Genomic DNA, 13,704 nt, shown 5'->3' on the forward strand with positions numbered 1-13,704 from the left:
AACAAAGACGTGTAATCACGGTATTTTCAGAGTGTGGGGGATTTGTCCGATTGTGTGGGGTTTTTGTCCATTTGTGTGGGGGTTTTGTCCATTTATGTGGAGATTGTGACCGTTGCTATGTGTGGGAGTTTTGTCCATTTGTGTGGGGGTTTTGACCGATCGTGTGGGCGTTTTGACATTTCTTGAGTGTGGGGGTTTTGACCGTTCGTGCGTTTGGGGGATTTGTCCATTTGTGTGGGGGTTATGACCGATCGTGTGGGCGTTTTGACATTTCTTGAGTGTGGGGGTTTTTGGCTGTGGGGGTTTTGACCGTTCGTGCGTTTGGGGGATTTGTCCATTTGTGTGGGGGTTATGACCGATCGTGTGGGCGTTTTGACATTTCTTGAGTGTGGGGGTTTTGGCTGTGGGGGTTTTGACCTACACCCAGATTGTAGTCCTTCAAATGTAGGATAGTTTTGAATGAAAAAATGTTAGTTTGTCCCATGTTTAAAATTTTACATACGTTATGCAAATTTGTTAGATGTTCAAAATGACGTTCAGATCCATTCAGTGTTCTGTAACACTATCTCATACATTAAATTAGCAAACTGTAATTCTTAAAAATAATAACACAGATTCACAATAGGTTTCATATTTAAATTCATTGCATTTTTACTGACTTTTTCAATAAATCTTTCCTTAGTATATTCTACTAACGATAGGTTGCATTAGTGAGTGCAAATTGACTTTACGAGGGCAGAGTATAAATACATCATAATGAGACATGGCAGAAACCTTACAATACATGAAACATGAACTGGATTAAGTACTGTATTGCCTGACCAATTTACCGGGTGAATTGGAGAGTTTAGTTTAATTTGTGAATGGGAATAGTTAAGTTTAGAAGGTGGTTGTTGTTTGTAGGATGTTTCTGATGTAAACGGCACTGATATGTAGGCGGAAGGGACTATTTGGTGGAGAGTACACATGTTATGATTTAGTGGTGGAAAAGGTAGTGTGGAAATGGCACGTATTTATCAAGGTTATGACACTTCTTTTTGAGATTTATACATTTATTAAATATTAAGGAGCGTGAAACCTACGCAACCTAAACTCTTAGGTGGCCGCTATGGCGATGTATTTCTCCACAGTGTGCACAAACTGCATTTTATGTTTATAAGTGGAGCGTTACTAGTATTAAACCATGACTAGCGTTATTGAAACTTGTACCATTACCAAAACCCACCTTTTTACGATACCCTCGTTTCGCGTGTACCCAAGGTTGCTGACGCGCCTGTTTCCTTTGGACGCACCCCCTCGCCGTCGCACGGGTCCATCAGTTTCGCCTTGCTTTGACTCGGTTAGATAGCATTCGTGATTTTGGGAGGCCACATACACACTGTTTATACGCAATAGTAATTTTCTATTCAAAATTGCAAAAGTTTACAATGAAGGTGACTGACTTGTAAGTCAAGATAACCTTACCTAATGTAACATAAAATAATTTAACTGAATGTAGACATTTTGGTACTTTTTTCGATTTTCGTGTTATCCGACGATACAGTACGAATGCTCACGAACTAACGTAAAACCCAAATCATCTTGTGCCACGTTGCAGGGCCGTAACTTGTGGGGGGGGGGGGGAAACTGCCCCCAGGGAAGCTCTTTGCCGTTCAAGGGGGGCCAATTTTAAGAAAAACAAATCTTACTCCACGTACGATACGAACATGAAATTATAGAAGAAGCATCAAACAGGTTCATTGCATTACATAAACAAAACAGCATACAAAATGTAAATAAAACAAAAATGAGTCGTGGGCCCATTTCAGTATAAATGTCTACTATTAGGGGCTTTATAAATAATATTTATTCGTATTTCTTCGAGATTTGTCAATATTGTCCCCTTAATTAATGTTTCATGTATGGAATGAGCTCTCAGGTGTAACCAACATTACATTCTGCTATTCACTGATGAAAGACTACCTGGTAAAAGTAGATAATCACTAATGGTTTAAATGATTTTCCAGAAACGAATTCTTTAAATATATGTGTGCCGGGTTATATTCAACCTACACGAATCAAACTATTTATGACAATGTAGAATATTTAATTTGACCACTTATAAATACGTTATTTAAAATCATGGATATAAAACCATGCAAAATATTTTCGCAAACTGGTATGGTTTTCTACTAGTTTTTGAAAACTAATTGTTCCAGTTCTCTATGAATTAATACGAGATGAATGATTAATGGTTTTATGAAATTTCAAACGAAGGAAGGAAAAGATTTATACAACTTGCACATAGGCATATAAAAGACCCCTACCCACAAAATGGCAGCCGTGTAATTCCTCGTATAATCCATATACTCTGCACAGTTTCACTGGGAAGAGCAGCTTAAACCTCTTATACTATATTATTAGTCTATGTTTAAAAACCCGTAATTTGAATTTGTTGTTTGCCGTTCATAGATGCTTCTAAGCAATGCAATAGTTGAATGAAAAACGGAACAAAATTGAAGCTAGTTGTATTTTGTTAAAATTCTTAATTTATGTGTCGCAAATATGGTCACAGTGAAGATTATAAGCTATTTGTTCATTCTTTACCTTTTACCACCTTCAGGTAAGTGATCAGATAAGGATACCTGATTTTTTAAAACCTTTTTTTACCATCACTGTTTTGCTACATTTTTCTTTGAAGTCATAGGAAAAAATTAGGTGGAAATCAAGTATAGCTAATAAATAAAAGTGGAAATAGCACGGTTAAAGTGAGTGAGAGTATATGAAAGAGGACTGTCCAAGATATTTATCTCCACTGGAGGAGCATTTCTGCATAATGTAGGAAATTAGTATTTTATGTTTACGAATGTAAAATTATGTCAAACCATGACAAGTCCTATACTATGGTTGAGATGAGTGAGTGCATTTGAAAGAGATCTATGTAACATTTATTTCGACTTAAGTTTAGAGTTGCCCTCCAGTTTCCTAAAACCTACAAAAAAGCAGTAAAAACATTAAAAGGTGCGGCTTGCGTATAGCCCGCTCCTCCCAGTTGGTTGTCACCGATACAGGAACAATCACTACTACTATTACTACTACTACTACTACTACTACTACTTATATCGAGAACAGAACCCAACCCCTGCGGGGCTTCCAACCCACTCCTACTACTACCACTACTACTACAACTATTGCTACTACCACTACTGCCACTGCTACTACTACTACTACTACTACTACCGCTGCTACTATTATTATTACTACTTATACTAAAGCTTCCTTAACACAAGATTTATTTCTTGAATCTTTATAACATGCAATTTCGATTCATTATGGACTAATATGATTCGTTAGAATCACTATGATTCGTTAAAAATCACGGGGTGGAGCGGGCTATACTCAATCCAAAGGTGGAATAGGAGTAGTAGTAGCAGTAGGAATAAGGGTAGGGGTAGTAGTAGTAGTAGGAATGGGTTAGAAGCCCGGCAGGGAATCGTTGGGTTCTGTTCTCGACACAAAATGGGCATGCTGCTGAATCAGGAAATCTTCCGCCTCTTGCAAATAGTACCAACTTCCACACATCTTTCCTCGTATTAAACATAACTTTACTACCAAACTTACACACCGAAACATCACATAAGAACTCCAAATCATAATTTCTTACCTCATTTCGTCTATAAATTTTCCATTTTTTTAAATAAAAAACGGAGGGGCAACTCTAAACTTAACCCTTAATTTCCCCCCGGAAAGTGTTTGTGCACAAAGTGCTCTAACCTATAAAAGTGCGTATGGCCACCTGCTGTGTTCCTAACCTGACTCGATTTGGTAGCATTCGTGCTCTTTAGTGGCCAATTAAAACGGGTTGGTTGATGTTTTCCGCACTGGTTAGTCTTTTTTGCACGATAGGTTTTATTGCATTTTTCCGGACTAATAATTGTAGCCGTAAATTATCACATTATTTTGGACGCATATTGTAAATCTATGAAATTATTTAGACATATGCAAATTAAAGGAGTATAAAGGGTCCAGAACACAAAATTTACAGGAGAAATGAAGATTAAGTACTTAGACGTAACAGAACGTAACCAAATCTAACCTAACCTAAAGTAACGTAAACTAAACAGAACTAACATAAACTAACCTAATATTAGTAGAAATAAGCGAAATTCTATCATTTTTTGGAAAATTATGTTGGACCCATATACTAATATAACATAAACTAACCGAGCCTAACCTAGACTTACGTAAACTACCCTAAACTAACCTAATGTGAACAGAAATTAACAAAATTGTAACATGTTTTAGAGAAAAGAGCTGGACCCCCTCTGCTAAACATAGGGCTAATTATATAACAGTGCAAAATGTCTTAGGTAAGGGTGCCGGTTCTGGGCCCCCTAATGCTGTTGTAGCTCTGTCATGTATTTTTTGAATAGAGTTCTATCGATTTTTACATTTATTTTTATTGTTGTATGTACTTTTTATGAAGATACAATATTTGGCATAATATGAATCCAATTTGTCTTAAAATCCTCATATATGCCTTCTAAGCAAATTGTCTGCAGCCAAACACACATCTCAATTCTCCTCCTTCAAAGGTACAGAGAAACTGGTGCCCTAGGAGCACAAAAATTGAAGGAAAATATATATTTTAAAAATTTGACGGCTATTCTTACTGTGCACGAAAAATCATTAGGAACACAGCATACAAAGTAAAGAATTCTTACTACAGGGTGGTCCGCAAGTGGTTGTACCCCTTTTAGTTTCAACAGTGTAGTGTTAGTTATGGTGGAATGTCTATACCCAGTTACCTTGAAGTGTTGAGAGGCATAAACATCGGTATGATCATCATCCATGTCGTAACATAGTTGAATTCTGCGGCAAGTTTTCGCACATGTTTTACGGAGATACTCCTGAATTACGAAGGTGAAGGCGTGTTCCACAGCTGTTCGTAATTCCTGCGCTGTGTTATATCGAGTGTTTCTTACTTGTTGCTTGGTGAAATCGAAGAGAGCATTGTATGCAGTCTTGGGAAGTAACGTAACGGAAGTAACGGGTTACATTTTTTCCAAAGTAACTGTAACGGTAACGCGTTACAAATTTTTAAGTAACGTACCTAGTTTGCGTTACTTTTTCGCGTTACATTTCGGATGAGTAACTACAATATATGTATATGTATATTTTTTTTGGAAACAAATGTTTCTTTCCTGTAAGTGAATTTCTCAGAATGGAACAATGGAGCATGAACGATGTCAGTGACCGACAATTCCTGCACTGTTTGCCTTTTCCCGTTTCGCCTTATGACCTCTAGCAATGAAATTAGCATGTAAAACCTGTTATCACTTTTCATCTTAATGCAAGGGGAAACGGGAAATCTCGATGTGCATTTTCCCGTTTCGCCTTACGAACTTTATGTTGGTAGGCTTGCAAATACATTCATAGATACAATTTGATTTGTTTATTTACATAACAAAATATTGTGTCACTTGCTGCTTTTGGAAAATGAGGACAGCCTCAGGGAAATCACGTGTACTGATTGCAAGCACCTGGAAGATTTTGTCTTAGATTTTGACAGCTTCAAATCAATACATTCAGTGAGTGAACTACGACTGCAATGGTACTGGTAGTCTATTTTACTTTGAATGGTGCTGTTTTATAAAGATGAAGAACGAAAATATTTTATCGTTCGAACATTTGAAAGAATACATTTTCTTAAAAGCTGAAGATAATGGTGAACAGCAGTGGCGTATTTAGGAGTGGGGCTTCCGGGCTTAAGCCCCTCCCGAAATCTTACTTACTATAGTAAAGTATATAAAATATCTTGCAGAATTTTTACATTTTCAGGCAAAGCCCCACCGAAACAAAATCATAAGTACGCCACTGCTGAACAGAATTTAAAAGTAAAGTGGTGCCGCGGCGGGAAATATTTATCAACAATTAGGGTGCCATAATGAACGACATTCAGTAAGGGTTTAATATGAATAAACGGTGTTCTGATGAGCAGGTCTACTTTATTGATGTAATGTTGATGGTATGTAATATTAGGGTTCTTTTAGATCAGTTTGCATATCCTAAAGTCCCGTTGATTATAGAGTTTGGAAAACTAGCTTTAAAAAGCATGTATCGATTTTAGAGTTATTGGCAATTTTGATTCACCCCCAGTTCATGTGTTCTCATTTCGTCAGTTGTAGTGTAATCTTTCCCTATATTCTGTACATAGCAACATTGTTATTATTATATAATTAGTTTAGCAGAATAATAATAAGCAACCATTTTTTCTAACTCATAGGGATGGACACGAGTCAAGCTAAAACTCGACTCGAATCCAAGTCGAGTCAAAAGTAATATTTTCGAGTCGAGTTCCGAACCGATTCACTGCTTTTGGCGTCGAGTTTCGAGTCTAGTCGAGTTTGATAAGTGGCTCGCTCGTTTTAACTCGTTTCGAAATCATGGGCTGATTACACTGGAAAGCGAAAACCATGAGAAATGTAAGCTAAACAGTAATATGGAATACTTTTAGTGTTGCTCACGAGAGGGAACACTGCTCGCATCTCGTCTCGTCTCGATAGCGAGACTACAAGAGATTTTTTTGTAACAAGCTTAGCTCGGCTCGGCTTAACTAAGCTGATGGCTCGAGCCGGCTCGCTTGGCGTGAATCATCGGCTCGAGCTGGCTTGGTTGGGATAAGCCATCTGCTCGGTTCGACTCAACTGAGCGAACGGCTCTAGCCGACTCGGTTGGGTGAGTTGTTGGCTTAGCTCACTTCTCGGTTTGAGTCGATAGTGAATGAGCTGTGAGCCGATCTGCTCGAGTAGTTGACAATTCTAAACCCGGGCCGAGCAGTTTTGAAGATATTTGGCCAGTGCCCTATAACTTTTATCAACGTTTGGCTCGAGCCCGAATACTCAACCTAGACCCTCAACCCAAATTCAGTAGCTCGTGAACAATGTCCTTTACTCCTAGACTTCACGGCTACCGAGGTCGGCAATCAACTACTTTTTTAGTATTCATATATAAACCGCCTATCTTTCATGTTTATACAGTGTTGTTATAATAATAATAATAATATGTAGTAGTAGTAGTACCATTGATAATAATTATAGTGTCTATGTAAGATACTTGAAGAGAGTACTCGATACTATACATCAGATTTGACTCGACTCGAAACTCGACCCGAATGCGAGTCGAGTTGGAGGAAATTTTTCAAGCCGAGTTCTCGGGTCGAGCTCAAAGATGTCTGTTTCTAGTCGAATCGAGTTTCAAAGAAAACTTGCTCGAGTTCACTCGTGCCCATCCCTACGAGCAGTGTGCGAATTAGATAATCTATATTGGGGGGGGATAAAATTAGGCCAAAGGACATAGTCTGAAGGTTCAAATTTCAAAATGAGACAATAAATGCCTTACCCCCCATATATATATATATATATATATATATATATATATAACATGTGTGTGTGTGTGACATCTGTAATAAATAAGAGATTTATTAATTTAATAAATCTACCGACAATAACTATGCACATATATATTGTCTGCAATACACACACCCCACTAAACCTTTCTGAACGTGTTTTAATGTTGTACTCACTCTTGTCCTTGTAGCTCTCTAAGGTTTATTTAGTTAATAATTCGCCTCGAGCGATAGCCATGATCACAAGCATATGTTAATTTTTCCACTCATATTGAAAGCTTCCACTTTGCATTAATACCTACAGGTTGCGAAAAGAAACCTACTTCAGTCTTGTGAAAACCACTAAAATTATCAGTTAAACCGGACATTTTTTTTTAAGAAAATCTAGATATTAGCCTATCAAATAAGAAATGGATTGTTGCTGGTCCTGATTTCTCACATCAAGGTCAAATCTAAGGCCAAATATTTAAAATCTCTCAATTCAAATTTCGAGCTTGTGCTTCTACTTTCCGCTAAATCTGTGCTCATCACGACTTTTTTTCTCCAAATATCGATTCCGTGATGGGCACGGAAAGTCAACACTTAAAAATTACTTTACTGTTAGGTTGAAGATGAGTTGATTCACTATGGGCTACGTTATTCAAATAAAGTAAAACATTACACTGAAGTTTTTCAGACAACATTAATTGCGTGGACAGGAAACTGTACAGCGAAAAAATGGAAAAATGAAGGGTTAACTTTAAAAAAAAACCCGCTTCAGTTCAAATGCTTATACAGACACGGACAATGACACGGAGAACCAGTCGTATTAACAAATGCTGTCGCGTATTCACCTAAAAATCACCTTCATTAACATGTTTGCTCACTAGGAGCGTATCACCCAGCGTGTACGTTAACATATACTTACGAGAGAATACCTATATCTCAGATTTTAAGTACAGTTTCAAAAGTTCATTTCCGTAAACTGTAAAAGCAGTGATTACTATGCTAATTATCACAAATTAAATGCAACTTTTGAGTTGCATACACACAACCTACAAGGGAATGAAGACCATGTGCTAACAAAGAGTACACTGGAAAATGAAATAACTTGTTATAACAAAAATTAAAATAAGATGATAATCGATACAAATATAGAGGATAATATGACATATCTGAACTTCAAGTATGGTAGAAGAAGCTATTTGTTTACTTCTTCTTGCCAAACCGCTAATAACATTTATAAATCCATATGTGGCTTTGTTATACGCAATTAGTGCATTCAAATTCACAAACGATGACGAACTGAAGGGTACGAAGGTACAGTTGCAAGTAACAACCGTAGTCATAATAATATAGTTCTACTAAACAACGTTGAAAATAGTGGGTAATTAGGTGGTAAGTAGAAATGACCAAAACTGAACAGTTTACATCGATCATTTCGAAATACAGCCAGAAGATTAAATTTACAAGAAATAACAAAAATCAGTGAAATTTGGAGTTATACTAAGCATAGTTTGAGGGGGAAAGCGAGCATCCCCGGTGGGAATATTTCAGCTGACTTCTTTTGGGGGGAACAAAATGTGATTGAGGGGGAAAATCCCCCTCATCCCCCCCGGTAATTCGCACCCTGCCTACGAGTAACGCAGTGTGACATTTTAGTCAATGTTACATTACATTAAAATATTCATATAGTTGTCAAGTAAAAATTTGTCCTTGCATTTACAAAAATCGATTCAGAACATGCAATAATAATAATAATAATAATAATAATAATAATAATAATAATAATAATAATAATAATAATAATAATAATAATAATAATAATAATAATAATAATAGCGGTAGTAATAGCAGTACGGAAAACTGAAGTAATAAGATTTTTTCCACATATTCAAAGTTTCGGACCTAAAAGTAACGCGTTACTTTCGAAGCAAAGTAACAGTTACTTTTTTGAGGCAAGTAACGCGTTACTAACGTGTTACATTTTAAGAGAAAGTAAAGTAAGTTGTAACGCGTTACATTTTTACAAGTAACTTACCCAACACTGATTGTATGGTGTCTCAGATCGGTTCTTGGAGGCCAGGCAAAGGAAGCTGGTGAAGATACCCAACCTCTTCCAATTCAGTTTACTCCCTCACTGCTAGAGATGGGCATGATCTAACGACCGTAGTCGATTCGTTCGATTTTTCTCATAGTTCGAACGAATCGATTATTAGTTCATAGTTCGGACGATTCGTTCAGATGTTCACAAAAGTGTAGTCGACGAAATTTTTTCTACTATTCATATGTTCGTTCATATAAACGTTCATTCCTAAATGAACAAATCGTTCGAACGGCTTCTTGTAGAAGAAGAAAAAGACATCAACTCTCTGTAACTGAACTGTGGTTCGTTCAGCACGTTCTCCTTGCATGTGAATAGGCGGAGCTTAGTAGAAGAGGGAGAAAGTCAATGCAATTCTCATTTTGAACACAGCGCGGGGAGTTCTCGATCAGAGTTTTTTTTTTTTTCATTTGGTCCTTGTAATCGCGAGCCCGTCTGCCCCTGTCCCTGTCTTTCTGTTATACTTGCCTGCAAAGAGGAACAGGGAGGGAGGGAGACAAGCAAAATAAATGTGAAGAGTGTCATAAATGGGAGAATAAAATACACCATTCTTTAGCAAGCGTTTGCCTCTTCTTATGTTGAAACCAAACCACGCTCAAAACAAAACCATCTACAGTAATGAAATAAAACATTTCTAACTTAGAAGTGAACTCTGTATTAAATAATGTAATGTATAATTTCTAAGTATATTGTTGTATTAATTTACAACGGTGGAAAGTCAAAAGCCATTTTTTTTAAATTATACTTCAACATTTTTGCAAAACAATTTTAAAAATTCTAAACCACTTCTAAGTATGAATAAGAACAATACCATCTCCCATTTAGCTCAGTTTGAGCAGCATCGACAATAGTGATGCCACGAAACAAGATTTTAGGCTGTCTCGGCACTTCTCTTGAAAACGCTGTCTCGTTTCGAAAATTATTATGTCTCGTTTTGTGGCACTGCCATCACTAACCTACAAGAAATCATGTTATGGTACTAGAATGCACACAAAACAAAATTTCTCGATTTTATTGTATTTGATAGGTGATAATTTTTGAGATTGGGAATTTTCTCGAAAACGATTTTATTATTTTTTTTTAAATAAATAACAGTTTGCTGAAGATACTTGAATATCAATTAGCTGTAATGTGAAAATTAATGATGCAGTGGCGCGACAGGATTTCTTTTTGGCAGGGCTCCGAGAATGGTTCGGAGTACGTAATGCAAATGTTTCTGTGTGTTTGTTCCTGCAATTAACTGAGTTTCTTAAAAATTATAAGTTCTGAGGGAGGTCCGGACAGACGTATGCCTTAAATTGAAAAAAATAAAAATCTGACTCAATTTGTATGGTAAACTTAATGCAATACATTTGACACCAAGTGACACGATGTATTTGTACATTAAACATATTTATATTGGTTATTTATGTTGTCCAAACAACGCATTTTATAATTTAAAAGGTACCGGATAGTATAAAAGTTAGTGTCGGTTATATTAATTGCAAACATTCATATTTTCAATTATTATATGCTGTGAAAATAAATAAATCATAAAGTAGGCCACTTACCTAAGGCTTCTTTTTCCATGCAGAATCTTAAGAGCGTCTACACAGAGAAAAATTGTGACGTTCATTCACATGTTTGACTTATAAATACACGTAACTGTAGAAGAAATATATGTAAAATGGAATGTGATGTATAAATATGGTTTGCTGGGAAAAAATGGATGTAATTTTGTTACATTTAAACACCAAGAAGTAAAGTTTAAATGTAACAACCTCGCCTTAAGAGGGACGACAATGTAAGAATATTTTGTGTGTCACGCCGTTGCATTTACGGTGACGTATAAAATTTTATAAATCGCGTGTCGTTACGTTGAAATGTTCGCTAAAATCCGAAAGAAGTCGATCAAACCCGAACGGGAGCCATTTTTATTTCATGAAATTATTTAATGTTGTTCAGGGAAATCTAAAGTTGTGTGAAAACAAGTCGGCATCATGGACTCCGACGTGGACGCAAGAGGTGTAAAAAGAGGAAGATGCAATGAAGAAACTTGGCACTGAGATTATTACACGAGAGAAGAATCTAAAGGGTGGTGTGAATATTGTGACCGGCCTCCAACAAAACACGCAAGGATTGGACAAGGTACAGTATGTGGAAATAACGTATGATATACATTAAGTTTGTTAGAAATAATGATGGAAAGCATGTAGGAATGCTCTTTTGATTCTTCCCAGAAGATGAATCATTACGTTCAGTACATTATTTCGGAATACACACTTTTCACACTCTTTTGATGGATGACATTCTTGTATTATTAAAAAAAAAATCTCTAATATAAGTTTTTAGATACTACTTGAACATAGCAAACAAGAATGGTTTGGTTGTCCTCTAAGGGCAAGGTTCTAGATTACTGGTCCCCCTTCCCATGGAACTTTAATAAAGACGTTAAACAAGGCGTGCAGGTTTACTTTTGGCGCACCACTAGAAAGACGGGTTGGAAAGTTATAAGGTGCTGGTTTACTCTTGGCACCCACATTGTGAAAGATTTACAGTCCAAATTCAAAACTTTGCATATTTATGTGAAACACATATTCATAGAAGACATATTTATATAAAACAAATTTCTGCAGGCCATAAAATTAAATGCAAAGCAATGTTGTTTTGTGTCTTTATTACAGCTAAATGGATATGGGAACCTGTGTTCTAGAAGAGTTCACTCGATCAGACGGCTCTACCAAAAACAAAATTTATAGGTAAAATACAATGACAAACGCATTTCGTAAAAGAAGTAGATTGTGAATATACTGTAAGTAATTTCTGTCATTAGATATATTGAAATACATTTTGAATGGCAGTGAACGTATTCTAAGTGGAAATAATCTGGTGGAAAGGTGGAAATAATCTGTTCGTGTTAGGAATGGACATTTGCGATGGGTATAATGTAAGCATACGATTTTATTACAAATAATTGTGTGATAAAGAGCGTCATATTATAAAGTTTTTGAAGCGTCATGTTATGTTGAAACGTAAAATCAACTATGCGAAGTGTGGAAAAGAAATGAAAATTCAAAACAGACTAATTTCTCCTCGCAGCGGGCCATTTGTACCCGGAAAACCAGTGAAACCATTTTGAAAGTAAGAATTGTTACGATTATTTAAGTGTTTTTCAAGGTGAAAATTATTGGGGATTTTTTATGTATTTTCCACTATCCTTCTTTATGCGTATGCCCCCCGTCGCTGACGCGCCTGGTCCCTACGAAAGCACCCCCTCGCTCCGCTTGGGCCCCGTGCTGCGTTCCTGCTCTGACTCGGTTAGATAGCATTCGTGCTTTTACTGGCCACGTAGCAGGAGTTGGTTCGTGGTTTATGCATTAGCTCCGCATTTAGTGCATGCTCTGCAAGAAATCAGAAAATGCAATAAATGTGTGAAAATTTGGTAGAGCCGTCTGCTCGATTAATAAGTTCTAGAGCCCTGCCAAAGTAATGCACATGTATTTTAGGTTTACTAGTATACGGTTTCAAGTGTACAAGTGCTTTACGATAGATGAAATAAGTGAATGCATATGAAAGACCGTCGCTGATCCGCTTGCTCCCTTCGTTCGCCACCCTGTCGCTTACGCACGGGCCTGCAGTTTCGCCCTACTCAGACTCGGTTAGATTGCATTCGTGCTATTGAGTGGCGACCAAGCAGAGAATTTGTGTTTTTTCATTTTTGTTTTTGTCATATATCCGGACTATGTAGGCCTATATACAGGGAGGTACGCAGGGGACGGGGACCTGGGGGTTAGGACCCCCCCCCCGAAATTTCGACTTTTTTAAAATTTAGAATAATTTTAGGGGCAATTTTAGGAATTTTAATATAAAATACTTTCATATTTAGTTTCGACCCCCCGAATTAAATTCCTGGGTACGCTACTGGCTATATATAAGAAAATCATTAAAGAAAATAAGGCCATAATTTTTCAACCATTAGGCCTACTTCTGATGACCCCCTTAAATTTTCTCTACGAGTATGCCAAGTGAGATATTTTCATGTCGCCTAGCGCAAACCATTTAGAAGAAAATAGGGAAGAAATTAGTAGGCCTAAAAGAATAATAATTCTTTCACTAATTTCCTTCGTATTGTTCCCTAAAAGGTTTCCACATGAAAATATCTCACTTGACATAGATAAAATTCAAGGGAACCACAAAAAGTAACTGTTGAAAAATTACAATTCTTTTGCGATTTGCGTCTAAATACGGCCTTTGG

At 36.8% G+C, this 13,704-nt stretch overlaps 1 protein-coding gene across 2 annotated transcripts in view; it reads left to right on the forward strand.

Moving 5' to 3' along the window:
* The first annotated feature begins 2,320 nt into the window (after positions 1-2,320).
* The window catches only part of LOC145685834 (uncharacterized), a 220,526-nt gene continuing 209,142 nt past the window's right edge, over positions 2,321-13,704 (forward strand). For both annotated transcript variants that reach the window (XM_081758426.1, XM_081758427.1), the window contains exon 1: positions 2,321-2,602. In XM_081758426.1, coding sequence (XP_081614552.1) covers positions 2,545-2,602 — 58 coding nt within the window. In that variant the 5' untranslated portion in view covers positions 2,321-2,544. The remainder of the gene's footprint in view (positions 2,603-13,704) is intronic.

The sequence above is a fragment of the Thermobia domestica genome, chromosome 5, assembly GCF_964235325.1.
Source record: "Thermobia domestica chromosome 5, izTheDome1.hap1.1, whole genome shotgun sequence".
NCBI classification, from domain to species: domain Eukaryota; kingdom Metazoa; phylum Arthropoda; class Insecta; order Zygentoma; family Lepismatidae; genus Thermobia; species Thermobia domestica.